At 43.3% G+C, this 27,591-nt stretch overlaps 5 protein-coding genes across 7 annotated transcripts in view; 2 read left to right on the top strand and 3 right to left on the bottom strand.

Annotated features, from left to right (window-relative positions):
• The window catches only part of LOC6727390 (heparan-sulfate 6-O-sulfotransferase 3-B), a 78,681-nt gene extending 64,255 nt beyond the window's left edge, over positions 1 to 14,426 (bottom strand). The window contains exons 1-2 of the mRNA XM_016176381.3: positions 14,056 to 14,426; positions 12,151 to 12,575 (exon numbers count right to left, since the gene is read on the bottom strand). Coding sequence (XP_016033926.1) covers positions 12,151 to 12,336 — 186 coding nt within the window. The 5' untranslated portion in view covers positions 12,337 to 12,575; positions 14,056 to 14,426. The remainder of the gene's footprint in view (positions 1 to 12,150; positions 12,576 to 14,055) is intronic.
• Positions 14,427 to 14,849: 423 nt separating this feature from the next.
• Positions 14,850 to 17,589, top strand: LOC27206450 (mediator of RNA polymerase II transcription subunit 25). Its single transcript, XM_016175664.3, has one exon. The coding sequence runs from the start codon at positions 14,957 to 14,959 to the stop codon at positions 17,525 to 17,527; it is 2,571 nt and encodes an 856-aa protein (XP_016033925.1). The 5' UTR covers positions 14,850 to 14,956; the 3' UTR covers positions 17,528 to 17,589.
• A 68-nt stretch (positions 17,590 to 17,657) lies between these two features.
• On the bottom strand, positions 17,658 to 19,556 carry LOC6727387. The gene is made up of 2 exons (XM_016176380.3): positions 19,305 to 19,556; positions 17,658 to 18,475 (listed from the first exon to the last, which is right to left on the bottom strand). The coding sequence occupies exons 1-2, from the start codon at positions 19,362 to 19,364 to the stop codon at positions 17,768 to 17,770; spliced, it is 768 nt and encodes a 255-aa protein (XP_016033924.1). The 5' UTR covers positions 19,365 to 19,556; the 3' UTR covers positions 17,658 to 17,767.
• Positions 19,557 to 19,738: 182 nt separating this feature from the next.
• Positions 19,739 to 24,125, top strand: LOC6727385. Of its 3 annotated transcripts, XM_016175666.1 has the most exons (5): positions 19,739 to 19,915; positions 20,187 to 22,629; positions 22,694 to 22,888; positions 22,947 to 23,727; positions 23,784 to 24,125. In XM_016175666.1, the coding sequence occupies exons 1-5, from the start codon at positions 19,880 to 19,882 to the stop codon at positions 23,953 to 23,955; spliced, it is 3,627 nt and encodes a 1,208-aa protein (XP_016033921.1). In that variant the 5' UTR covers positions 19,739 to 19,879; the 3' UTR covers positions 23,956 to 24,125. The 3 variants fall into 3 exon arrangements, with proteins under 3 accessions (XP_016033921.1, XP_016033920.1, XP_044779287.1); XM_016175665.1 differs by lacking the exon at positions 19,739 to 19,915 and having other exon boundaries at positions 19,962 to 22,629; XM_044923352.1 differs by lacking the exons at positions 19,739 to 19,915; positions 22,947 to 23,727; positions 23,784 to 24,125 and having other exon boundaries at positions 19,962 to 22,629; positions 22,698 to 22,750.
• LOC6727384 (N-acetylglucosaminyl-phosphatidylinositol de-N-acetylase) lies at positions 24,105 to 27,215 on the bottom strand. The gene is made up of 4 exons (XM_002102733.4): positions 26,212 to 27,215; positions 25,319 to 25,609; positions 25,079 to 25,172; positions 24,105 to 25,017 (listed from the first exon to the last, which is right to left on the bottom strand). The coding sequence occupies exons 1-4, from the start codon at positions 26,750 to 26,752 to the stop codon at positions 24,840 to 24,842; spliced, it is 1,104 nt and encodes a 367-aa protein (XP_002102769.1). The 5' UTR covers positions 26,753 to 27,215; the 3' UTR covers positions 24,105 to 24,839.
• Positions 27,216 to 27,591: the final 376 nt, after the last annotated feature.

The raw sequence follows: 27,591 nt of genomic DNA, 5'->3' as shown, positions 1-27,591 counted from the left end.
AATGTTTCTCTGATTTCCTCTTTGAACTTGAACTGCATCAAGTCTCAATAGCTCGAGCTATTAAACGACGCCAATAAAATGTGTAAAATCATTATAAACTATGCAAAACACTCAATTGAGTTGAGAGGCGAACGGTTGCAGCACTTGGTAATTACTTGGATCCATTCCAGATTCCCTCCGCCGCCGGAGCACTTGGAGTAGTCAGCTTGAGCAGCTGCAGCTGCACTTCAACACTTCCCAGGCATGCAAATAATAAAGAACTAAGGAGCGAGAAGGCGGAGCTGGGCAGGAAAAGCCCGGAAAGGAAAAGGAAAAGGCGGGAAGGGAATGCAAACAAACATAAAGAACAATTACTGAAAAGCTTATCGGCAATTAAAGAAACGCGCCCCACGGAAATGCAAACTCTTCACTGTGCCCCAGGTCAGTTCCCCTGAGTGGAGTTCAGTTGAGTGGAGTGCAGTGGAGTGGAGTGGCGTCGAGTTGAGGAGCTCTAATCACTTGGTTGCCATTAATTGTTGCACAAAATGCCTCCTCCTTGGAGGCATGCAACACATGCGATAATTGTTGCAGTTTTCATGCAATTTAACTCACAGCACATCGCACTTTTCAATTGTTGGCGACAATTTGCAGTTTTATGGCATAATTTATGCAATGTTAACGGCCAGCGAGAAGCGGCAAAGCGGGAACTTGTGATGTGACATCTCTGCTGGCAATTTGAATTAAGTGTAGTTAATGTTGACTGGCCTGCGAACAATGTTTCCCATCGCCCCGAAGTTCACTGGAGCGACTGACGTACACATACCCGGATATGTATCTTCCACCCGCAACCCCTATAACTAGCCCCCATTTGGGATCCCACTAGATGCTGACAACAAGATGGGGTAATGTTGAAGTGGCATTTGCCCCTAGCAGACATCCAAACATGATTGATGGACGACTCTGGACGACGAGAGCGGTATTAAGATAATCGACATTTGCATAATATAATTTCCCAGTCCTAACGATCTGCGGGTTAAGTGACTTTGTCGAGCTGCCATAGCTACACAAATTGAATAAATATTAATAAAGTCAAGAGTTAACGGATATGTGGTCAAACTAAGTGTAGTTCACTCAATACTGGCTGATTGATTGAAATCATTGTTGAACCAAATGGATGGAGATTGGGAGATATGTTCGATATATCAGATTCAGAATCATATTCAACTAAGTTTACTCAACTGGTGTAAGCATAGAACTCAATGATATTTCATAAACGTTTTCAATCGACCTACATCAATATTTGAGATTTTAGCTCACTGCAATTAGCTGCACTTCATTGGAGATTGAGTTCAATATAATGCAAGTTATTAATAACATAGCAGACAATATTAAGTCATATTTTCAATGCAACCAAATCAGTATTCCCATACATGAACCTAGATACAAGACAACTCCCTTCAACTGATGCTAATTGATTTGATTTTAGATACTTCCATTTTACATACGATTTCCTTCTATTTCTGCTCCTGCGAACATGAAACGTTCTAATACTTTTGAGCCATATGTGCACACCCGTTTTGGCCCTGAACGACGATGGGCGATGGATAAATAGAAATCGATATTTCCTTCCTGATTTGACACCTTCCGTTGTCATTGTGGCAGCTGATGTCCTTCTTGGCTGCACTTTCAGGTAGATGTAGATGTAGCTGTAGATGTACTCCGCACACACAACTGTCGAGCGCACACACAACAAGGTATGGCCACAAAGAAGGTCCGGGAAAATCAATAGAAACAATGCCTAAGCCCCGGAAGGGTGTGTGTTTGCCAGGGTCTTGTGTGGGTCCCGCAAACAATGGCCACGTACCACAGGACTCAGGCAGATCTTATCCAAAAACCCGGGCCAAGCGAAGGGGAACGGAAAAGAACGTGTTAATAGATATTAGGCTGGTTGTTTGTTGTCCCTGTTCTGAGGACAGGAAATCGGGGCGTGACTGAAATCTCTAAATGCTGTTTTCAATTCCACCGAAATTTTCAAAGCATATTAACCTGTGGCGTCTTCTTTTCTTTTTGTGAATCAAAGTTGTTAATTTTACCATACACATCTGTATGTCGATGGCATACGTAATTTCTTGGTTATGAATTCTCCCCCAAAAGGGTCAGAACGATTGAAGTTTCGGTGGGGTCGAGAATTTCTAATGTCTTTTGCTATAGATAACCAGTCGATGGTCCGGCTGTTATTCCATTTAAAAAGCGCCACTTAAATGGTGATCCTCTTGAAACCCGTTAACACCACACCATCTTCGAGTTGTCTATTTTCGTTGCCCACCAAAAGTGCATTGACATTGCCACATTGCTAAATTCATTGGCAACCCATGCCAATTTTAATTCGTCTTTTTTGCCTCTGGTTGCCTTTTTATATATATTTTTTTGTACTATTTTTTTTTATTTTTTCTGAACCCGCATTCGTTTAGCTCTCAAGTGACGACAAACGACCGAATGCCAAATGCCAGTCGTAGTCGGAGTCAACGGAGTCAGCTTCACTCTTCGTTCCACTAAACTGCCTCAAATGCCGCGTGACGCATAGAGGCGATTTAATTCTTCTGCCCCTCATTGAAATACCCTATCAAGGGGATACTTACGGACTTGGAAGTTCCCTAGACATACATATAAGAAAATAATTTGCCATTTTATCGCACGGCATTATCCAAGGCATTGCAATTTGTTTATTTTGTATTATTAAGTATCTTATCAGGGGAAAAACATTTACAATATTCATAAATCTACCGATTCACTCATGTATTAAGGCATAAAAACCACATCTCTTATCTAGAAATGATCCGACAGAATATCATAACTGTCAACAGAATCCTTCCATAAATATTATTCCAAGTGTGATGATCTTCCTATAGGGTATCTGCATCAGTAGATCTTTTTTAAACTTTCCTCTCGCTTGGTGTTGTATGTGTTTTACATATTTTGCATGTCTCCTGCGGGGCCGCAACGCCTCGTTGGCCGCCCATTTGTCCAGCTCCCCGCCTCCTCGGTTTCCCCGACCCCTGGGAGCCCATGCCAACCCATTCCATCCCACTTTCATTTCCATTTCCATCTCCATTTCCAGTTCCAGTAACCCCAGTACGCATTTTAAAAGTGCAGCAACAAACACAACGGAATCGCATTCATATTCATGTGACAATTTGCATGAGATACAATGAGGCCATAATATGAGTAGAAGTCGCCATAGAACTTTTGTTGCCCATGCTGAAAAAGCAATTTTTTCTAATTTATGTGCCCGTTTAAATAAAACGAAAGAGGCGAATCGACTTTGCTGAATGGGCAAAGTTTTTGGCACCAATACACGGAATTGTTTGTGGCAGATTAAGAGCAACTTGTTTTTTGTGTCTGGACGCATCAGTTTATATAATTGAAAGAAATGTTAGTTGAGACTGATAAGCAGATTTTAAAAGTCGAAAATCCATGACACAAACTGTCTTTATTCGTTGTAGACAAAGTTCAACGAGAAGGCTAAGAAATTATTTAGCCATAAATGAATGTGAGTAAACAACAGTACCCCAGTTCCCATTGCCCCAAAACTGCATGGCCATAGAAAAAGATATACGCATAACTATAATGTATTCTTCAGTTGGGAAAATACGAGAACAGAGAATAAGCGAAACGAAACGAAAAGACAGAAGCTGCTTCCGTTTGGTCTCAATTGCATTTCTGTGTTCTCATGTGCGGTCCATGTTCGGTTTTGGGTCGGTTTGGTGCCCCTGCCTCCGATTTTGTCAACATATGTTCAACATAATCACAAACAAGCTAGGGTATTACTTTAACACAAACATCACTTCGTTGAAGGAGAAGGAGAAAGAAAAACCCAACAGGCAAAGGAGTGGAAGCCGAAATTCAACTTGCTGCATTTGGAATTGAATCTTAGTGGATTCGATGAGTTCAAACTGAATTCCCTTTGTTTTCGTACTGCCTGTCGGCCACTTGAGCGGCTTATGCTACATGCTATATGCTAAATAGGCAAACACATTTTTGTAACAATTCTGGAAAGTCGTCCGTTGAATGTGTGGCATCTATGGGAGCTGTCTAAAGTGGTCCATTGGCCCATTCGTTATGGGGCGTTGAAAGTTGGCTGCACTTTCTGAAGTTGCGATGATGAATTGTTTGAAGCACTGGCGTGCGGCAGCTGTTGATGGCCTGTCGGTCAAGATGAAACGCTGAGTGGCAAATGCGATTGAACCATAACAGATAGTCGTAGTCAGATGCGGGAGCGGGAGTTTCTCGGGATCCATTAATGGATTTGGGACTATAAATACACTTGCGCCGTGGTATCTATCTGGGGAATCGTTTGATATTTCCATATAAATAGCCCCTAGCATCGCACTATTGACATTTTGCACCGCTCCCTCGAAGTTAGTCGTCCTCGGTCAGCTCGATTTCTCGAGACGATTTACGACTTCCGTGAGGCACTTTCAGTGGCCAGTAGTATGCAATCGGCATTCACGGAGTGCCTCCGATTTAAATATACAAATCCGCAGACATACACCTAAACGTCTAGAAGTCTGTGCGTGTTTGATATGCAGTTCATGTCTCGGATGTCTGCATTGATTGAAATTGCAAGAAGTATCCATGCGGTAAAAGAAATATACAGAGGAGCCTTCCTGGGTTGGACTTCTTCAAAAAAAAAAAAAAGATACGCACTTAAAGCCGTTTTCTTACAATGTTAATTCGTCTACAGAATTTCATAATCAAGTTAACGAAGCAAAACGGATTATCATCGAGTTGGCAGTCCGCGCCGCACAAGCTCCACTGTACCATCAAACATATCACAAACAACTCTCGCACACTGAGAATGTGAGTTTAGGGGAGGGCATGGGGTTAAAAGAAATGCTGACTTGAGATGGGTGGTGGTGATGGAAGCCCACTCAATTCTGTATGGGAGGTCCAAGAAGAAGCTAATCTGATTTATCAGACTGAAAATAGATTTGTGCAAAAAGAAAATCCAAAGCGGATGAGGAGAAGATATTCCAATGAAAACGAATCCTAAAGATTAAAGCGGCATAAGTTGCTTTTGCTTCGAAAAGGAAACCATTTGAAGTAAGGAAATTGAAATTTGAATACTCGATGACTAGGCGTAAATATTATCGAGAAAACAGCAAAACTATCCTTCAACTAAACCTAGTAATTAAGCCTCTTATCTAAAGACCCCTCCCCTCGCACACCACAACTAATTAAATTACTCCAACACTTCAGACTCAATACTGTCATTAATTTCAGCTAATTTGATATGCCCTCTCTCGAAAGCCACACCCAATTAATCACCGACAGAAACCCTTCATAAATCAACACGAAAAAACCCTATTAAGGATATATAAAGTATTTCTTGAGTTCAAGTGCTGGGAAACATCAAAAACATGTTTCGGTCAATAGCAATTCCTTACGTTACTGCTGCCATTTTTTTTCACTTTTCTTGTCGCTTCCACTTGAGCAATTAATACGTGAGTAAACTGAAAAATTTGTCAGGGATGTGGTGAAGTGGGTGCTTTTGGAGGGGTGTCGTGTGAGAGGGAAACACAGCGTCTAAGCCAAGTGCAAAACAGTGTTCAAGTGATGTATTGTTACCAAAAAAAAGTATATACCCTGTAGGACTCCATTTTTGGGAAGTATATAGGTTTCATGACAATCAGTTGTAACCTTAATATTAGTTAAAAGAATTTGCACAGTCTGTTGATATTTATTTCAGCCTATTTTATCAATGTTCCACATCCAAAATTTAAGCTTTTGAAATGATATCGAACCCATCATACCTCACCAAGAAGCGTTTAGAGGGAAAGCAACCGTCATAACAGTTGGAGTGTGCAAAGACTTCAGATTTTTCTCATCTTTGGCTTCTGTTTGCAGCGTCTGCCGATGGATTATTTTTATCACAGCTCACAAACACCCCACATAAAGAACGAAACGAAGAAGTTGTACAAAAAAGCAAAGCGAGGGCAGAAGCACAGATAGAACCCATAAAGCGAAACATTTTGCAATTGCGAAACCCAAACACGCCCCTCGCATTGTCGCTCAACTTGATCTATATACATATGAACGTACATACATATATGCATGTGTAGGATAGGATAGACAATTGGAATGATTGTAATTATCACTGTCATTATTGCGGCGATGACGATGATTGAGTTCAGTGTTGTAGAGTGGAATATAAGGGATTTTACGCAGCATAATGAATTGTTGGCTATTCTTATTTTCCACAGCAACTACGAGTGTAGATGTAGTTAGAAGAATATAGCATTGTCGAAAATCTGCTCATATTTCAGTCAACCAAGCGGAAATCCTTTATGCCCCACCGCTCACCCATCTTGAACCCACCAGCACCGTTGCCACCCAGCCCCCCTATCCCCCTTCCACCCCTTGTATAATAAATACTAACGGTTTGGCCTGGCTTTTCCAGCCAACTCACATTTTTGCAGCTCGTTAAATAGGCGACAGTCGAGAGGAAAGTTGCCCCTCTTTCCCGCTTTTAGACACTCTGCATTCATTGTTAGTCCGTAGTCCGTAGACTTTTTAGTTGCTTGGCTTGGGTTGCATTGTGTGAAAAAGTTTTAATTGGATGCTTATTACACAAATTTGCTCGTTTTCTTTTCTGCCACACACTTTTTTATTTCGCTAGTAGAAGCTATGTATGTTTGTATTTGTTGGTTAGAAGCCAAATGGGCATAAAAATGTTAAAAGTGAGTTTTAATGCTTTATTGAGGCCAATAAAGATGTAGAAAATATCTGCACAACATTTTTCAATTATGCATGCCGTTTACTGCTAAGTAAATGAATATTAGTGAGTTTTTCGCATTAAAAGAGCAGGTGAAACAGCTCTTAATGCTATGATCATAACAAGAATGGAATTTATCTAAGGAATATAGTGCTGGTAAAGTTCAAACACTTTCAAATAACAAAAGGCATGGCATTTCCGCATATTTTATGCCACAGAAGCTGAATCTGAATGTGCAAGTGCTCAAATTACATACATTTCAGTGCACCATTTTCTGCACGGAAATGATAATTCAACTTGGCTCACTATTCTCGCTATCGTTTGCAGTGCATAATGCTGAGCCCAAAATAATCCAATTAGCCAGGACTTAAATGCACGTGCTGCTGCAACGACGAAATGATTGCAATTAGTATTACAAAACGCTAATTGCATTTTACATAACGTTTGAATTGAATTTCTAATTGCCAATTACTGCGGCACAATGATTTTGCACATAAATGAATAATTCTAAATGGATTTCGAAACGCCACGAGTGGAAAAACAGACGAATGGAAAATTTGTAAATGCCCGCGGCGCACATCTGTTACCACCACTGACGAACAGAACTTGGCTAAAAATTAGTGATTCCATTCAAACAATTGAATTTGCAGTTTAAGGCATCGCATATTTCGAATTATTTCTGATTTCCGACACCACGATTGGAATGCTAGAAAATGCTAAATGTACAATTGTTCGTTTGAAATAATTAGGATTATGATGCAAACGTTTAACGCTTTTATAAACTGCTTTAGGGTATTAAAAAAAACAACATACATAGAGGCTCTTTTATCTACCTGCATTGCCATTTAAGATCATAAACGGCTATCAGTTTACAGTGCATTCAAAACATCGGAGCTCGCTTTAGAAACTCAGTAAATGGTGAATAGATGGTGCCTACAGAATGCCCTTTATAGAGATTAAAAAAAAATATATTAAATAATTTTACCTATTTACCTACATATGTAGTATAGCATTAGCTTAGGTGAATATATTATAGATTTAAGATTTAATTTCGTATCGTATTTAAATATTTACATAAACAAATTTCTCCAAAATATCTATATAGCTTTAAACATATTCAATTTGAATGTTGTTGACCTTAAATAATGATTATGCATTGCTTTATTAAATGTATTCTTTAATGTTGGCTCATGGCTGCTTCATTATTTATGTAAAGTGCTCAAAAAGTACCCAAAAACCAAACCATTTTGAAAAGCACCTTACCCAAAAGCACGTACACCAAATTTAAAGCTGCCGAGCTACCAAACCTGTTTTTTGACAGAGGAGAAGAAAAAAAAGGGAGAACGGCGCGGCAAGCTGGGCTATCAAAAAACTTTTATCACAAAGAAAAGCTAAAACCAGTCAACGGGTTTTATTTCGGCCCTCTGAGGCTGGCTAATTTGTCCAGGGGTTCCGATGCTCCTCCAGCCACTGCATCCTTCGATATCTGAGCATCATCTGATTTGCAGGCTGACCACTTTTTTGATCTTTTGCGCACGAATTAGCTTCAAACAGGCGTGAATAATGCCCAGCTGATCTTTTGTCTCTGGATTTTTTTTTAGGGAATCTGGGCTCTGGAAATTCATTTGGCCCAGTCCGAGGGAGAGATGCCACATTAAAGTGCCGCCTGACTTCCTAACGCCTCCCCCTCCCTGCATTTGTCCATCGACAACCGGCTTTATGACATGTGCGGTCTGAGTTATGAGCGGCTCTTGATTTTTTGCGGCATGTGCGGAGCTTGAATTTCTTTATGCCCCCTGCCACAGCAGCCGCACATATATTTCAGATGGCTGATAGTTTAATTGGCCTGGACTTTATGTGCTGTGCGGTTTTTGTTTGCCCTCGTCTTGGCTGTTTTTGTGCCTCTTTTTTTTGCTTTTCTCCAGTAGCTTCTGGTCTTTGAGTGAAGCGTAATGAAGACGTCACATGGCAGGCATATTAATGCTAATTGATTGTGCCAAAGTTCCTCAAATAGTTAAGGCGGCTCTGAAACTTATCTTGATCGTGCAGCCAAAACAATTAAGGGGAATGTCTTAAGATTACAAGAAGAGAAGAACCCACACACCATGTCACACCGTTTGAAACAATAAATTGCTTAGACTGGGTATTAAATCACCTACTAAATCATAAGCACACGATCACAGAGATCACAAAGAGCTAAAAGGTAATTGAGACATTTAAGGCACAGCAGGGCCTCCATTTCACCAGAAAGATTTAAAGCCCCTCGGCGATTTATAATCTTGTGACAAATCTGATAAAGTGGCCTACCAAAAAATTCTCAATAAAAACGTAGAAATCCCACACTCAATTAAATTGATTAACACTGCCATAAAACGAAGACAATAAAATAAAGGGAGAGCGGACAAACAAATCTTTGCTAATAAAACGCGTAAGCAAAAACCAAAATGTATTCACGGAGTAAACTTTTTATGGCCCGAAAGCCGAAGCCAAAGTTTGGCACGATCTAGCTGGTAACGACAAGTGTTGTGCAGTTTTAATAGAGACATAAAAACAGTGATATAAATACAGGAATTTCATATGCTGTTCATTCCCCTGTAATTTGGTAAATAAACCAACCCCAGAAAAAAAGGGGGACAAAACCTATACACATATATGCGGAAAAGGCGCCGTAAAAACCTAAAACAAAACATTTTCATTGTGGTTGAGGTGCGGGTATAAATTTCGGAAAACATTTCGGCCAAACAAAACAGAAAAAGTCATAAATAGTTTTCATTTCATTAGCTGCGCTTTGTGAATTGGACCAAAATCCAGGCAACCACTGCAGCAATTATGAGAACTGAATATGCAAGCGTACCGAAATAATAAACATTGCCTTTTGTTTATTCAATCAGATAAACCAAAGACTCCAAGTGGAGTGCATAAACAAAAACATACCACCTGTAATTGAACTTTGGACCTTATTTCAAATGTGCGTAAACAATTGCAGATCGGACGTCACAGCAATCACGAAATTCTCCAGCCGCAATTTATTTAAAACTCAAACATACTCAAACAACTTGAACGCGGCATTTAATTAATGGCTTTTTATCAAGACTGAATAAATATTCAGTGATTTAAAATTTGCATAAATTGAAATAAATAAAACCAAATTAGAAAAAAATACAGCATTTCAACAAGGCAGAGCATTAAATATTCCGAGTAAGATTTTGTTTATGTTCAACTGGCAGATAGTGTTTACACATTTGTGGCTACTTTAGAAATGGCGCAAACACTGCGAAGATGACTGTCAAATAAAGTTTACACTTTTACTGGCAAATAAATTTAAGCTGGAATTTAAAAATGTGTCAGAAACAAGGCAATGTCACTATTTAAATAGCTTTTAACCAGTCAATAATTGTTTCTTTTAGAAGTTTCAATAAGTACTTAAATTACATTTTTTGCCATTAAATTAAAACCTTTTTACCTTTACCTTTAAACCTTTTTTAGATTTAATGAAGGAATATGCAACTATACACCGATCTGTTTGAGAACAAAACCACCAATGCAATCAATTCTGATTTCATTTTAATAGCAACTTAAATGCGATTCAGTTTATCAAACAGTATCAATTTATATTTTTATCTGCCTGTCATATTATTAAATCATTTTTTCCTCCCAAGTAATGCAACATTACTGGCTTAATGGTCTGAAAGAGGACTGTAACTGCTACTCAAGTTCAGCAAAGAGGGACAATTAAAAATAGCTTGTAATTTATCAGGCCAAGTAGCAAGAGTTCAAGTATTCCCGGGAACAAAGTACTCCCATTGCGACCGAGTAATTTATATTCAACTTGGCCCATTAAGGATACAAATCTAAAAGAATCACCGAAATGGGCCGCCCTCGCATCCGAAGTAATAGAATAATCTGTCTGTTTTCTATTGGACACGCAACCTCATGAGCCCAATTTTCATGTTTTGCCTTTCACAACACTATATGTACATACATTTAAGCATGTTTTTCGTTTATGGCGCGTACAACTAATTAAGCTATTTTTAAAGACGGCGAATTTTCCAACGCACGCATCGGCAGGGGGCGTGGCCACGCCCTGCTCGTCACTATGTCTGGCCAGATCGCGTGCGGAAAACAGGGAAAACAGGGAAAACCAGAGGGCGAGGCAGCTGCGCTCAATTAATGTCATTTTGGCTAGCTATTTCAATTTGGAAAATAGTTTAATGCTCACTGCAGACAGACTCGCCGAAAGCAAACAGTGAAAAGCACGAAAATATATATAGAATAAACATTTTAATACATATATCTGTATCATAAACACAGCCAATTGACATTGAACTGTTGCTAAAAGTCACGCCCACTTGCCTTATTTTTCGGTTCTTGGAGCATCAACGAATTTGTTCCTTGTTTAATTAAAGACTGCCAGAACCAAATTGAAACATTTTTCAACAGCCACATATATTATAGAATATATACATATATATTGAATTTTTGTTTCGCCTGCAATTGGCGATTTATGGCCTTCTTCAAATATTTTCATCGTGGCTTATTTTAGACGTGACTGCCACGAGCTGGATTAATAGTTAAATATATCCAAAGTACGTATATGAACATCGCGATGCGGCAAAAATTGAAGGAATAGCGTCTGGTGCGGGTTTATATGTCCCCAGGGTAGAATTTTATGTGCTGTTTTGCCTCGACTTGGGTTTTATGGCCCACAAATGCACTTTACACCTCGGCCATTAAATCATTCATTAGATGCGCGGGGGAAAGCCTTATTAGTCTAACAGATTAGACAAATTTCAATCAACGACGCCGAAGATTTATGGGCGATATTATGAGTAGTGACCCAAATATACCAACCAGAAACATATAGTTGTTTGTAAACTTTATGCTACAGATTAGACTAATTTCAATACGGGGCGCGCGTGTCAAAGATTTATGAATAATAGCAGAGAATCAAAACCTCATATTGTTACATATTTTCCATTTTTAAACGAATTTCATTGGCACCTATGCGTTTGCGTAAACAATTTCCGAGTTTTGAAGGCGCCAACCGAAAGGCTGTAAACAAAACATTTTGTTTTGTCTAATTAAAGCTCACAAAAATGGATAAACATCGAGGATGAGTTCTATATTAAAAAAGCCGTCTATAGCCCCAACGCATATTTTTATACGAATATACAGCAAACGCCGAGCTAATAAATTTATTGATGCGCCGTAACAAAACAAGTTTCGTGCGATCCAAAAATGTATGAATGGTAATTCCAATAAAAAAACACATACGACAAATATAAATGATTAAATTCAGCATTTCGCCAATGGGTGTGCTAATTTGCATTGGCGCCAAGGGACAGAATATTATAAATTATACGCAATGGGAATTAATGAGGGTATGTGGAACTTACCTGATCTTGACAAAAGTATCCGAATCCGATGATGCCGGCGATGGCCAGGAAGAGGCAAAACACAATGATTGTTCGGATTTTGGAGCGCGGTTCCATTTTCTTGATTTCATAAACACCACTGGGCAGCAATAAGGCAAAATCACTATCGACTTGAACAGATACGTTCTTATGCATATCCCCGGGCATGTTCCATTCCCTGGCCTCCCTCGAAAATCGCACTAAAGGTCCAACAAGGGTCCACCCGAGTGGAGTCCAAGCGGGTATCCGTATCGGCCTAGCGCAGCGAGAACCAGACGCGAATCGGAGGCGAGGCCAACTCAATCATACTTCAGTCACTGCCCGATAAGAACTCTGAAAATGGGAACACCTTCGCCCATTGCACTTGGCGCGGAAATGGGTTTTCCTTGTCTCTCGGCTTTCAGTGCCTGCAAATAGGGTAAGAGTGAAAAACGGTTAGAAACCTATTAGTTTTGGGAGCACTACAAGGCAACACCGTTTTCGATTTGCTACCACTTGACCATGCCGATAAGGCGGTCTGTCAAATTGTCTAGCCCTTATCTAGCCACTTACTTAGTAGATGAAAGCTCTTCGGGGGAAAATCAAAAATAGTTCTAAGGAACTAAAATCTATGTCAGACTGATAAGAAGTTCACAATTAAAACGTACATAAATACATAATTGGACTTTCTATTTTTTGTTAGGGTCAAAAACTGATAACCAGGCGGGAAGTTGATTTATCGTTTAATCTGACGCTATTTTAATTGCAAATCTATTAGTAAATATTCAAGACGGGCGTGAAATTTCCGTTCGTGCAATAACAAATTTATCTTTATTTGTGTGGGAAATCTTAAATTAAATTTCCACGAGCAAATGCGATCTGCAAGTGTATAGCGTAAAATACATAAATCAACCAATAATGATGCAATAGTGGGATATATGCACACACAAGTGAATAGACGAGCCGAAAGCAATGCATATAGTATACCCTTCATCAATAAAAACTATAATAAATACGTTTATCATATAAAGTAAAAAACATACATCCCTACATGTACATACAATTACTTAAACAATAACATATTATACATATATTTAAATTAGCTAGTGACTTATAATTCACAAGAACATATTGTAGTTCAGTTATAAAAATAGTTATCAATATTATGGTAAATATAATGAATGAACAGCCTTTGTTGTATGGCTTTCCCAGATATCAATTAGTTTGTTATCATAAGTCGCCTTATCTGGTTTCGATATTCTTGTTTATATGTGATAAATCCGATTGGAAAATGCGTTTGGATGTTATTGGGAACATGCGAGTAAATTGCTTTCAGGTAGAGTATTTAAATGCCCAAACAGCCAACTAAAATGACCGCCGATCGGCAGTTGGAGTGACGCCCAAACATAACTGGTGCTTTATATTTATGTAGGCGCTTTTTACTTCGCGATCGGTGCTTCTGTAGCGATCACAATTGTTGTAAACAAATGGAAAAGATGCTTATTGGCAAATTGGACTAAAAAAGAGAGACAAGATAAAAAAGGCAGATGTGGCGAAACATGTTGCCAGGCAACAATAACAAAAAGGCAGGCATGCTGTGCACACATGGCCGTTTAATTCACTTCTCTGTACTCTAAACTATACTTAAAGCATGCTAATTGCCTATCCAAATGATCAGGTTTTTCGAGTCAGTGACGTCAAGGCAAGGAGTATAATTATAATAATAGAATCAAACGATTTAGCAACATTGCAGTAAAAAAAAACAGAAGCAAAGGGAAGCAACAAAAACAGAGAGAGGGCAAAATGAGAGAGAGAACAACCAGACAGAGCGAGATGCCAAACAACAGCTGTTCCTCTTGCCAAATGCGAAATGGTCAATTCAATCAAATTTAACCAGATTTCACTCACTTTTCACTTGCCAAACGGCGTGTTTGTGCACTTTTCACAATTGTCGCGGCGTCACACGTTTATTTATTTACATTTCTCTGCGTTTTAGGCGCTCGCACGCTCAATTAGCGCGCTTTACGCTTTGTGCCACACATTCTGTGACAGCCACAAAAAAGCCCGCAATTCGCACTTTCGTGTGTTTTCAGCTATTCCAATGATCGTTTTCCTTGCACTTGCACTGCTCAACAGCTAATGTTTGGTTAATTGACACTTTTTAAGCGTTTTGCGTATGTTTTTTACGAATTATTTTGGCAAAACGACGCGGTACCAGCGTCAGCGTCCGTATTCTTCAAAATCGGCGAATGAACTGAACAAAACGAACTGCGCAAGTTGGGCAATAGGAACAGCTGATCGCGCTGCCAGACTGCTGCACACTCACTGCGAGAGTCTGGCAGCACTTGCAACCATCGATATGAGCTATTGGTAAGGAATATTCAAAGAATTAACTTTAAAACTCCACTGAAAATTAATACATAAAACAATTATAATTATGATACCAGCCCTGGAACATGGCATTCTTATCTTATTTAAAGTTATCTTTTGTGTATATTTTGCAAATTTTAAGTTAATCATGTAAATCACCAAAAGATTATTTTATTTGTGAACATAGATATAGAATTTAATAGAAACAAGTTTTTAAGACAAATGTATATTACTTTAACTCCTTTTTATGGGCACTTTTGAATTTTAATTTATTTTGCAGCCCTTGCAATCGCGGAGCTATAACTATAAGTTGACTATCGATAGCAGCAGAGCGATATCCAAAACAAACGAAAAAAGTAGAAGAGCGGTGAAAAGCAGACAACATAGTTTACATTTTTTGCAACAAGTTTTCCAACTTAAAGCTAACTCCCATCGTCCAATGGAGGTGGACCAGATTCCCCTGGCCGACGTGGTCTTCGTCATCGAGGGCAGCGCCATCAACGGAGCCTATATCAACGAACTAAAGACCAACTACATCCTGCCGACTTTGGAGCACTTCACCACGGGCTCCATCGACGAACGGGAGTACCTGATTGCGGAGCGCTTTGCCACTCTGTATGGTATCGTGGTCTACCGTACGGCGGCCAATCTGCTGGAGCCAGTTTGTTCCACCTATGGACCCTTCCTGCAGCCCCAGAAAGTGATGGAGACGATCGAAAGATTGCCATTGGTGGGAGGTGGAATGGAGTCTTGTGCGCACATGGCCGAAGGATTTGCTGCGGCCCACGGCTGTTTTGATGACATCAGCGAACGACGCCAACTGCTTGATCAGACCAGCGTCCAGAGGCACTGCATTCTCATCTGCAACAGTCCGCCGTACCAGATGCCCACAACGGAATCCTGGAAGTATCCGGGCAAATCATGTGAGCAGCTGGCGGCACTCTTCAACGAGCGCAAAATCAATCTGTCCATTATTGCGCCACGCAAGATGCCGGTGTTGTTCAAGCTTTTTATGAAGGCTGACGGAGATCAGCCCATTACGAGCAAAAACTATGCCAAGAACATAAGACACCTGGTGCTTCTAAAGGGATACAGTCTCAAGGAGCGAGCACCTAGTCCCAACAGCATGGCGGCCCAAATGGCTGCTCCCAATGCGGCACAGGCTACAGTGCAGCAGCAACAACAACAGCAACAAAATCAAGCTGGTCAGCAACAACAAGGCCAGGGCATGCCCATGGACACCACTCCAGCCCAGCAGCAGCAGCAACAACAACAGCAGCAGCAGCAACAACAGGGCAATCCTCAGCAGCAGGTCATGAACATGAACACAATGCAGCAGCAGCAGCCCGGTCCAAATCCCCCAGCGGGCTTACTCAATCCACAGCAGCAACAGCAACTATTGCAGCAGCAGCAGCAGAATCAATTCGTTTCCAATCAAATGCAGAATCCGAACTTCCAACAAAACGTGGGACCCGGCCAAAACCGATGGATGTATCCCAACCAGCCGGGTCAGGCGCGTCCGCCCTTCATGCAGGGAGCAGGCAATGTGGGCGGTGTGGGCCAAGGCGGTGGCATGCAACAGAATCCAAATTCTGCTCTGATATCGCGCATTAATGCGCCGCCGAACCAAACTGTGACCTCGCTGCAGCAGCAGCAACAGCAGCAGGCGCAGCAGCAGCAGCAACAACAGGCCCAACAGCAGCAACAACAAAGGATGCAGATGCTGAGCCAACAGCAGATGCTAAACCACCAGCAGTTGCAGCAGCAACAGCAACTGGCCCAGCAACAGCAGCAGCAGCAGCAAGGGCAGCAACAGCAGCAGGGAAATCCCAATGCAGGAAACAATATGATGCCGGCGAGCAATACTGGCAACATGTCTAATCCGCAGCAGCAGCAACAACAAGTGGGACAGCAGTCTAATCCCCAGCAGCAAGTCAATCCGCAGCAGCAACAGCAGGGAAATTCACAGCAGGAGCAGGCCTCTTTGAGGGAAAAGATCTGGACCGGAATTCTGGAGTGGTCAGAGAAGCCGAAATCCGATCAGCAGAAGATTCCCCATACACTCCAGTGCACCGTGTGCACCAACATCAAAGATGGCGAGCCCGAGATCAAGGCTGAGAACTGGCCGCCCAAGCTGTTGATGCAGCTAATGCCCAAGCACCTAGTCGGCAATATCGGTGGGCAGTTTCTCAAGGATTCAAAAATGGTTGTTTTTCGACCCACTCCAGGAGAGGCACTGGATTCGCTGGCCAAGATGATGACCTCCGGCTACGCTGGCTGCGTTCACTTCTCCTCCATCCCCAACTCACCAGCCTGTGACCTTAAGGTTCTCATCCTACTCTACACGCCCGATCGCAACGCTTTTCTGGGCTTCATTCCCAACAATCAGGCAATGTTTGTAGAGCGTCTGCGCAAAGTCATACAGCAAAAGCAGCACGGCAACATGCAACAGCAGCAGCAACAGCAGCAAATGATGCAGCAGCAGGGCAAGTCGCCCATGGAGCTGCAGCAGCAACAGCAACAACAGCAGCAACAGATGCAACAAGATAACTCGCAGCAGCAACACTACAACCAGTTCCAACTCAATATGCAGATGGGTGGTGGAGGTCCTGGCGGCGGACCCGGTCCCGGGCCCGGCGGCATGCCCATGCAACAGAATCAAATGCAGATGAACATGATGCAGCAACAGCGAATGCCGCTGGGCGTAGGTGTTGGCGTGGGCGTTGGTCCCGGTGGCGTGCCCAATCCAAACCTCCAGCAGCAGTTGCAACAAGTGGCGCCAAACGTCGCCGCCATGCAGCAGCAGCAGGCGCAACAGCAACAGCAGCGCATGGTGCGCCCCATGATGAGCAACAACAACCCGGGGCTGCGCCAGCTCTTGCAGCATCAGACCACGCCAGGCAATCAGTTCCGGCCGCAAATGGGCGGCCAGAATCCCAATCAAATGGGAGCAGGCGGTCCAATGGTCGGCAACCGCAACTTTGACGACGGAAACTATGAGTTCATGTAGGCTACTTAAGAGTATCGTATCGAAAACCAGGATTAAGACAGTAAAATATTTTATAAAATCCATATGGAAATCTATTTTGGGGTGGTGCCGCAACCTATTTTCCAAAACTAAAACACACAACCGTCATTAATTTCGCCATTTTCATAACATATCGTTTATTTAATTAGTAAAAATCAAGGGAAATCCGAATTTGCACAAGGCTTATATTAATCACAGAACATAATCTCCGAAGGAAGTCCTCTAGTTGGCTCCACCGCCGCCGCCCCCCGAGGATGCGGAACTTGCACTTCCTGCGCTGGCGGCAAAAACCTTTCGAAGATTCTGCAAGATGCTGAACAGAACAGTTCCCGCGCTGCCCAACGTTTCCAGAACATCGAATCCGGTGCTGTCGATGGCTGTCTCCCGATCCTCCTCCGTTTCGATGGCCGGAGAGCTGATGTTCCCGCCATTGTGATGAGTTTCGTGGACGCCATGGTGTCCAATCAGCCGATGAGTATTGCTCTTCACATGGGAGTCGTTTACGCCGCCACCGCCAACTGTGTTTATCAGGTGCTTCACCGGCTCCAGGACCGGAATATTCAGCTTAATGCGATGCCAAGCATCCGCAGATTCGGTGAAGCCCTCATGCTGCTCTCCCGTGGCCTCCATCTCATCATCCAGCTGGTTTTGCTCGCTGACCGGATCGTCGTCCGTCTCCAGGGACAGCTCCAGACTCATGTTTCCCTTGCCAGGCAGTTGCAACAAACTGCCGAAGAGCTGTTGCAGATGCGCCGAGTTGGTGGCCTCCGCTTCATTCTGCTCGAAATCGAACTCTTCACGGACTCCCGACTTGGGTTTCTGGTTAACAAAGCTGGTCACATGCAGCATTCCACTCCTGGAGCCAGAATCGCTTGAGTTGGTGGGCTTGGCGGACGTCGTCGTCGTCAGCAGCAGCAGCAGCCACAAAAACTGCAGATACATTCGGAGAAATGGAATCTATAATTGGCGCTTAATGACCGGCTGCACGTACATAAATGAATATTGAGTATGGCCGTTAATAAGGCTTTCTATATTCAAATCCCAACGCGCACGCGTCACTGGACCTTGAATTCGTTGAATAAGATATGGCGGTTTTACAAATCAAAGATGAGGACTGGGAGTTATGATATATGCCTGTCTATACACTCAGAAAAAAAACCGTTCTTAACGTTCTCGATTTGAGAATTTCGATCTCAAAATCGAATCATGCTCAGCATAATCAAATCGAGATCGAACCATTCTCAGATTGCCATTGACTTTGCTCTCATTTTATCAGTCTTTTCCTCACGTCTCTCTTCCACAATCTTAAACCCAATACTTTTGAAAATATCAAAATTGAGATAGTTTTGGTCTCGAAATCAAGAAGATTTCTTCTCATAAGATTAATGATTAATGCCACTGAGTACGTTCTCAATTTTTCTTGGTTTGTTGTCGTCTAATTATATACTTACTAGTATGCAGATTATAGTTACATTATCTTACAATCTGTTATTCAAAATTTCCTTTGGCTCAACAGCTTCGATTTAAAGAATCAAATGTTACATGGGATTAAAATTTAAGCTAAGCTTTGTGGGGATATGATATATAATTAACTATATACAATGGTGATCCCCAATTTGCAAATCAAACTCTATGCATGACCTACGCCATTTCCTTGGACAGTTCATGAGTCACTTATTTGTTTTTAAAAAAAACCCACATTATGAATTAAGACATCGCCGAGTTCCCTAATAATCGGCAATGCCAAGTGTTTGCTTACATTAAAAAACACAATAAGACATATGGAACTACTAAGTGTTGAGCTGGCCAATCGCAACATTGTCAATGGAATCACGGATCTAGCTCTTGGCTAGAAATCGAAACTAAAACCGAAACGAAACAGAAACTGAAACCGCTGCCAGCAAAAGCAAAAATCGAACTGAGGCACCAATTGGTTGGGTGGCCAGGTGACCAGTGAATCAATTAATATGCAGCAACGGTAGGAGCAATTGTGGTACCTAAATTTAATTCAAAATGCATTTAGAGGCCCCCCAAAAAAGTCGGTTCTTCGGGTTTTTGGAGTGACAGCATTTATGGGATCATATCTGCAGCAATATTCCTTATTTTCAAGGACTTGCCAAAAGAATTGATTAAGGAATCTTATAGAAATTTCGGGAAAACAGTAGGCTACCGAATTTTAGTTCATAATCTCGTATGGCTTACTGGCCCAGTCTGAAAACATAGCCCAGAGCTAGTACACAACCTTTTGTAAAACTACAAAAAAAATTCCACCAAAATTCAAAATTCAAAGTTTTTAGTTTTGGGCCTTTCAGGACAAGTGAAAAATTCAGTAGTATGCGCTTATTTGGCAGAGTAACCAACATTTTACAGGTAAAGTAGACTTGAATTGCGGCTAAAACCCAAAATCAGTAGGCCCTTTACTTTTACGTTAGACATTTGGTTAACTTTTAGACCATTTTTCTTTGCTACGTCTTACACTACACAACATTTTGGTTTCTTTCCTTTTCTGAAAACTCAAATTCTACCGTGTGTTAACTTATGTATTCGTAAATCAAGTCAAAAATTTATACATAAAAAGAAAAGAATGCCAGGCATATTCGGGAAGTTCCCGACTAACCGTCTCGGACCTAATCTCCTCCAGATATCTAGATGCGTCAGCTACCATGCTCCGCTTTACCGACCGCGCAGCCTACTCCATCCAGAACGGTTGAGGCAACTTTGCACCAGTGCCTCCTCCGGATCCAAGTCTAGCCGGAGGACGAGTCATCCGTGTCGCGTCCGGGTGCAGAGGTACTCCCAAAAGGGTAGCAATGTGTTCTCGGTCAGCGATAACGTGGATATGCTGCGCAAGCGGATTAGCTTTTCCGGCAGCTCGGGCAATGCGCCCAAAATCATGCCCATTGGACTGATCACACCGGAAAAGGGCGATGGCAAGGATCTGAAGATAGTCATTGTGCCCTTGGATCTGTCCGGCATGGATGGCAACGAGCTCAAGGACACATTGGAAACCATCAACAAGTTGCGCTTGTACGCCAACCACATCGAGACCTTCTCCAACAGCATGGTCGAGGAATACGGTGCCTTGAACGATGCCCTGCAGGATCAGGATCAGCCAAAAGAAGTCAAGGCCGGGGCGGGTGCCCAGGACCGCAAATTTTGGGAGGCCTACCCATCCACGTCAACGGCGGACGCTGTGGGAACTGCACTGGATGCGGGTCAGGGTGTAAACATGCCGCTGCAACGCCAGACGGCAGTCAATAGTTGCCTCCAAAACGCTTTGGGTAATCCAGCTATCAACTCCGCTCTGAAAACCACCAAATCCATGTCGGCCATGGCCCAGACGGAACCCATCCATGGCTCAACCAGGGCATCCAATCTCCAAGAGCTCGCCAACCAAGAGAGCGACTTCGTCGAGGAGGTGCGTGTGGATGTGCCGCAGGATTTGAGCAATCGCCTCAACGATATGGCCGTTTCGTCAATGGAGCTGTCCTTCGAAATGGACATGACCAATCTGCGTCAGGCTCTGGAGAGCAAGGACACGAACGCCGTAACTCCGCAGGATCCCATGATCTGTATGCACACAAAGGTGGAATTGGATGCTCCTGGCACCGTGGAGAAGACGCTGCCGCTTAGGTTCAACGCCTTGATCTCGGGCGTAGTGGAGATCGATACCCAGAAGTTGAGCCCCGCCCAGCTGACGGAGGACAAAATGCCGGGCTTCAACGATGACCTCACCTCGCTGGCTGCCAACCTATGCAGTACCGCCTTGGAGAAAGGTTTCGCAGGAAAATCCTCGGATACCTACATTGCCGACCTGGAACTGACCAAGGATGAGGAGACTATTCCTAATAGGATCATCGATACTTCCCATATGTCGGCGGCTAATCAAGTTGGTCAAGTGCGGGAATCCCTGCAGAAGATAACCGAAGAAGCGTGTGCCATGCCCGGTACTCAGGAGCAAGAGGTGCCAGTTCCCGTGGACAAAGACGGCTGCAAGCATCCTCCCGTGAAACCCAAGCGCAAATGCCCTGGCAAATGTCCCTTAATCACAGATCCCTGCAAGGAGGATCCCTGCGTGCGGCCTGGTAAGAAGAAGGCACCCAAGAAGAAAGCCTTGAATACCACTGAGATCACGTGCAAGGGAAAGGGCGGCGGCAAGAGTGCTTGCGGCAAGGATAAGAAGAAGGATCCGTGTGGCAAGAAGGACAGTAAGAAAAAGGACCCTTGTGCTAAGTTCAAGTCTGGAGAGAAGAAGGATCCATGCGCCAAGAAGAAGGCAGATCCCTGTGCCAAGAAGAAGAAGGATCCTTGTGCTAAGAAGAAGGCAGATCCTTGTGCCAAGAAGAAGAAGGATCCTTGTGCCAAGAAGAAGGCAGATCCCTGTGCCAAGAAGAAGAAGGATCCTTGTGCCAAGAAGAAGAAGGATCCTTGTGCTAAGAAGAAGGCAGATCCTTGTGCCAAGAAGAAGAAGGATCCTTGTGCCAAGAAAGGTGACAAAAAGAAGGATCCCTGTGCCAAGTTCAAGAAGGGAGGTAGTGGCGGCAAGAGCAAATGCAAGTTCTCCACCGTTGCTAACCTACCGGAAGCAAGCAGGCGCCACTTGTCCACCGCCTTGGGCCAAGCCTTCCGTGAATCGAATACTGTTTCAAATGGTCCCCGCTTCAAAGTCTACTCCACTCTTGTGCGCCGTCACTATCGTGTCCCTGTTCCGAAGATTGGGAGCTCTTGCCAGTGCTCGCACTGCACGAGTCGGCTGCTACACAAGGCAGTTGCTCCGGCCCGATTCACCATTAACACGGCCCTCATGAGAAGACGCTTCGGCGGACTTGCGGGAAGGATCTCCGGTGGAGCCATGCCACAAAACGGCAATCGCGGCTACGCCAAGAAGGGCAAATCCGGCGGCAAGTGTGGCGAAATGCAGACCAAATACCCCATCAATCGTGGCAAGGACATCAAGGAGCGAACGGGACTGCGCGAGGATTGCTTCAACGACGAAGGCGACTGTCCAAAGAAAAGCTGCACCGGCAAATGCGCCAAGGTCAAGTTCCCGAAGAAGAAATGCGATCGCAAGAAGAAAAAGGATGGTGCGTAATCATGTGATAGTTTATAGTTGCTCAGTTCCCTCAGGTCAATCATCCTGTTCCCAAGACAGAATAGGCAATCTCTTGGCCCGGAGTTCTATTGTCCAGCTGCAGCCGCAGAGAAGATCATTCAGCACGCGGCCATGTTGCCATCCACCCTCTGAAAAGCGCACCGCGGATGATGAAGCACTTACGCTACGCATAACGAATCCCTACGAGATCAGCGTGGTTCCCTTTTCCAAGCCCCGACCAAAGGATTTTGGTAAGTGGTTTATCCGTCAGTTGAAAGCATTATAATCGATCACTCGTTTCTCGGACAGACGTCCTCATTCGAACGGGCTCAGTGGCCGTCTCCAACTCGGACATCCATGTCTTTGAGAACGGCAATCGGGACATGGAAGCTATGTCCCTGGGCCATGATGCGACGGGCATCGTGGAGGAACTCGGTCGATGCGTCCAGCATCTGCACGTGGGTGACCGGGTCGTCATGGAATCGGCATTATCCTGCGGCATCTGTGACCTATGCAAGAAGGGCCTGTACAACATGTGCTCCGGCTTGGTGTACAACGGCTTCCTGAGCACCCACCAAACGCATCCGGCCGACCTCTGTCACCGCCTTCCTGCGTCCATCAGCTTGGAGGCGGGTGCCCTGACGCAGACACTAGCACTGGGGTGTCAGGCGTGCTTCAAGGCCAATGTCACGCCCACCAGCAACGTCCTCATCCTGGGAGCCTGCCCAACGGCTGTGGCGGCCGGCATATGCGCAAAGGCCATCGGAGCCAAGCGTGTGGCCATTGCCGGTTGTATGGCTCCGGCTCTGGATGTGGTCGCCCGGGACTTCGGTTTCCAAGCAGTCGAGTTCGATAGCAACGCACTGTTCGGAGAGGTCCTTGAAGCCATCTACAGCAAGTTCCGGGACTGGCCGGACTGCGTAATCAACTGCTCCATCTCTGCAATGACGATGAATCTGGCGGTCATGGCCCTGCAGCCATGTGGGGTGTGTGTGCTGGCCGAGTGCGATTCAGAGTGTGCCAGCTTCAATGCCCTGGACGTACTAATGAAGAACATCCGCCTGGTGCCCAGTTTTCGTTCCGCCAATATGTGGGTGCACCAGAATTTCCATGTCTAACCATTTAGTTACCCTCCTATCCTCGCAGGTATCCGACTGCTCTTCAACTCATGCAATCTGGTCGAGCACATATGCAAAAATTCATAACGGCCACGTATCCCCTGAGCAAGGCGGACGAGGCCTTCCGAGCTGCCCAGCACGAGTCCAACATTGGGCTGGGCAAGGTGATTGTTAACTGTGCGGAAGAAGTGGACGTCTAGGCGATTCGGAAGAGGAGTTCCGAGCCGGCATGGGATAAATTTATGGTGGAAAAAACTGTGTGAAGGCCAAAAACAAAACTCTTCTTATTCTAATTGAAGTTAATTCTGTGTTTTCGACTTCAAATTCGGAATTAGAATAAAACAATAGATTTAAGTATTGCAACAAAAAATCGTCTCGCATTTTACTAAGTTCTGCGTGGGCCCATAAAACAATCAATTTTAAAGTGCGCTCATTAAAATACTTTAAATAAATAATATTTTTCAACAGCATTCTAAAATCTATCCTCTCTGGCTCATCATAAGATTGGTTTATGTGTGTATACATAAATTCATATTTATGTAAATATATTTTATAAAATTATTATTGTACTTCGCTGCTTACAACAAACTATTTTACAATTTTACAAGAACGAAAGTGAATCACTAAAGGTGTGTATGCTACGGGGAAATCAATGTACACAAAACAAAAATGAAAACATAAGCTAACAACAATTAGAATAACGCATACATGTTTAATTTTAAAGCATTGACTACATCGCACACTTTGGAACATTGCTTGGACTGAGTATAAATAATAATTAGAGCTAACTAATAAGAATTAAAGATATGCCATTTCATATGTGAGTGTGGAACTAATTAATGGACTGTTTTGTGGTTTCGGTTGCCTATGGTACTGCCGCTTTGCTGATTCTTTGTTCCCTTCGTGGTTTTGGATATAGCTTTCCAATTACTATCGATCGTTTGGCCAACAGTAGTAGTTACATACATATATATACTAGTAGAATCGTCAGAGTCTAAATTAAAAACCACTTGCTCTGCCAACCGGAGCATCCGATCATGAAGGTAGTTTGTCTTTTGCAATTCAATCGCTGGCCCTCCTCCTGTTAGTTGTCATGTATCTGCATTTCCAACTCTACATCCGAGAGATTTATCTGACGCATCGAATTGATGAACATGTAGCGCGAAAAGTAAATGTAAAGCCAGCGAAACCATCGCATCTGCGACTGATGCTCCATCATCGCACTCCTCACAATCGCAGCTTCCTTCCAATTCAGAATGCACCTGTGTAATGAAGAACTCATTTGAATTTATATATGAATTAGGCATCAGTTATAACACATACCAATGCGTAGACATAAAGCACGTGCACAGCAGGTCCAAGATGGATAGATATTTTCTGACCACATTGATCGAGTCCAAGGTGTAGAATTTACAATCTGCATTGGGAAGGTACATAAAAAATTGCTCTATACTATAATATCTATGGCTATTAATAGCGACAAATGCAGCGATGGGCACGCCAATTAACATGCACCCATTGTTTGCATCCGTCGCCGCCCGCGTGACTCACACGCCTCCTCACCTTTGGGCAAAAGGTTGGCCAAACAGAGCGAGGCGGCCGCGTAATACACGGCACAATGGTTCGGATGCGAGCTGACGCCATCCCGATCAAAAGTGAATATCGCCTGGATGTCGAGGCTTTCGATCGTGTGCAGTATCAAGCTGGCCACCGCATCTGGGCGCCAGTCCACGTATGGGTCGTCCGGCAGGTTGGTGGCATTCATTAGCACGATGTTGGACTCGGGAATGCCCAGTTTTGAGCAAGAGCGCCACAGTTCCTGACGCCTCACCTTCGCCTTGTGCTCGAAGTTGCCTGGGCGAGAAAGCAATTGATTAATAAAGATCATTTTCAAAAGGATAAAATAATGATGTCATCTTAAGTGCAAAAGCACACACTTTAAACAATCATGTACGATCGGTCAACATGTTCAATACATTGAAAGCAGTTTTTTAGCGTAACTTGATGTAAATATGATTATAGAAGTTGAATGCAAATTAAATACAATTATTTGGCAACTAAATAGATTTTAAAATGAATATCTAAATTTTAAAGAAATAAATAGACAAATCGGACCTACATTACTATCAGATTTGTCAAGATGGTATTATTTTTATCAATGCTTGTACCCATAATCTATAAAAAGATAACATCGGTGTAGCCCCTGAATCTTTGCAATAATTCAAATAATAATAGTATTATGGGCCAGAATATATAACATTTAAAGAGAATTAAATTTTCCTATAGGGACTATTTTGCACGAAATCAATTGGTGGCTAACACAAAGAGAATGCTGTACCCATATGGCAGCAATAAAGCTAAATCCGATTCGCTACTGATTTCGAAACGTGTACTTTCGTTTAATGCTTCCAGATCTATTGGTGGTTTGGGGATGATGTCACTGCTGGTGGTCTCACCGTTGGACAAGCAAAGTATGTACACCTGGCAGCCTTTCCGCTGCGTCAGCGAGTAGATCAGCGGTCCGAAGAACATGCACTCGTCATCCGGATGCGCGGTGATCAGCAGGACGCGCTCCATGCACGCCGTTTTGGGCAGCCGGACGCTACGCAGCCGTAGTCCAGACTGCAGGGCCTGCTTCAGGCCGCCAGGACTCCGATTGCCATCGGGACTTGGGCTCAGCTCTGACCCCTCGCCCGACCCGGCATTGCTGGTGTCGTTGTCGTTGTGGTGGCCGTCCAGTCCCGATCCTGATCCCGATGCGGCTCCGGAGAGCCAAAAGGTGAGCTTGTAGAGGCCCAGGCATACTAGCAAGTACACCGCACAGGCGATCAGTACGTGCTCCAGTGCTTCGGCGGATGATGACCTGATACGGCAGTAGATGGCCTGCGGATTGGGGACGAGCTGCTGCACCTGCTGCTGCAGTTGGCGCCACGGGGATGTCGATGCAATGCTGCTTGATATGCTGGCCACGTACTCGCTCAGCCAGTTAAATCTCATCGCTCATTGCGTCCGGCCAAGGGCAAGATTTTTGGCGAGAAATTCTTCACCAAAAATGGACATGCAGCGCAATTTGGCAGCGAAGAAAAGCGGAAAAGCGGCGATAACGGTGCTCGGGCGGTTACTTAAACTATTTCACTAAGTGGATGTGTTTCTTAATCGGTAGTTTAATACTTGAAAACGTTTGGTTACGAGCCCGCGCGCCGCCTAATCGGCTAATCTCTGCATTTTATTCGAAAACTTTACGCGTTTTCGACTTTCGGGGGCAGCAGCTAGAGATGGGCAACTGGCGTGGTGCGTGGCAGGTCCGTGACTCACGCTAACTCAATCACGATTCTCGCTACGCTTCTAATCAGACTGTCAGGTGCGCCGTGCAACTACAAAGCTGTAATTATCTAATTAGCACTCGAATAAATTGATAAACTCTTTTCTGCCATTCATCGTTCGCTGGCAAGTTACCATTCGTGAGAATATATCAGTCCATCTCTAGCGCTCAGCTGTTTGACAAAGTGCCCAGCGGTAGGGGTACTCTTTTCACGGTTTTTATAAATTCTGGTATAAATTGTTATATCTAATATTTATTTAATAAAACTTATTTGCAACCGAATGTCATGGTGCCCAACTTTATTTATAGTATCTGAAATGTAAAAATTATAGTTATGAACATTTTTTCTTTTATAAGAATATCAATACCTTGTTGAGCATTTATAATAATGAAATTTCTAAAAACGCAACTTTATTAATATACACACAAGAAATTCACGTTTGTACGAGATCACAATGTTAATGTCTAAATGGAACTTAAAAAATTTCCCAATAAGAATATCTTGATGGCTTAA

The sequence above is a fragment of the Drosophila simulans genome, chromosome 3R, assembly GCF_016746395.2.
Source record: "Drosophila simulans strain w501 chromosome 3R, Prin_Dsim_3.1, whole genome shotgun sequence".
Lineage (NCBI taxonomy): Eukaryota > Metazoa > Arthropoda > Insecta > Diptera > Drosophilidae > Drosophila > Drosophila simulans.
Note: the sequence above shows the minus strand (reverse complement) of the source record. Positions and strands in the feature narration are given on the sequence as shown.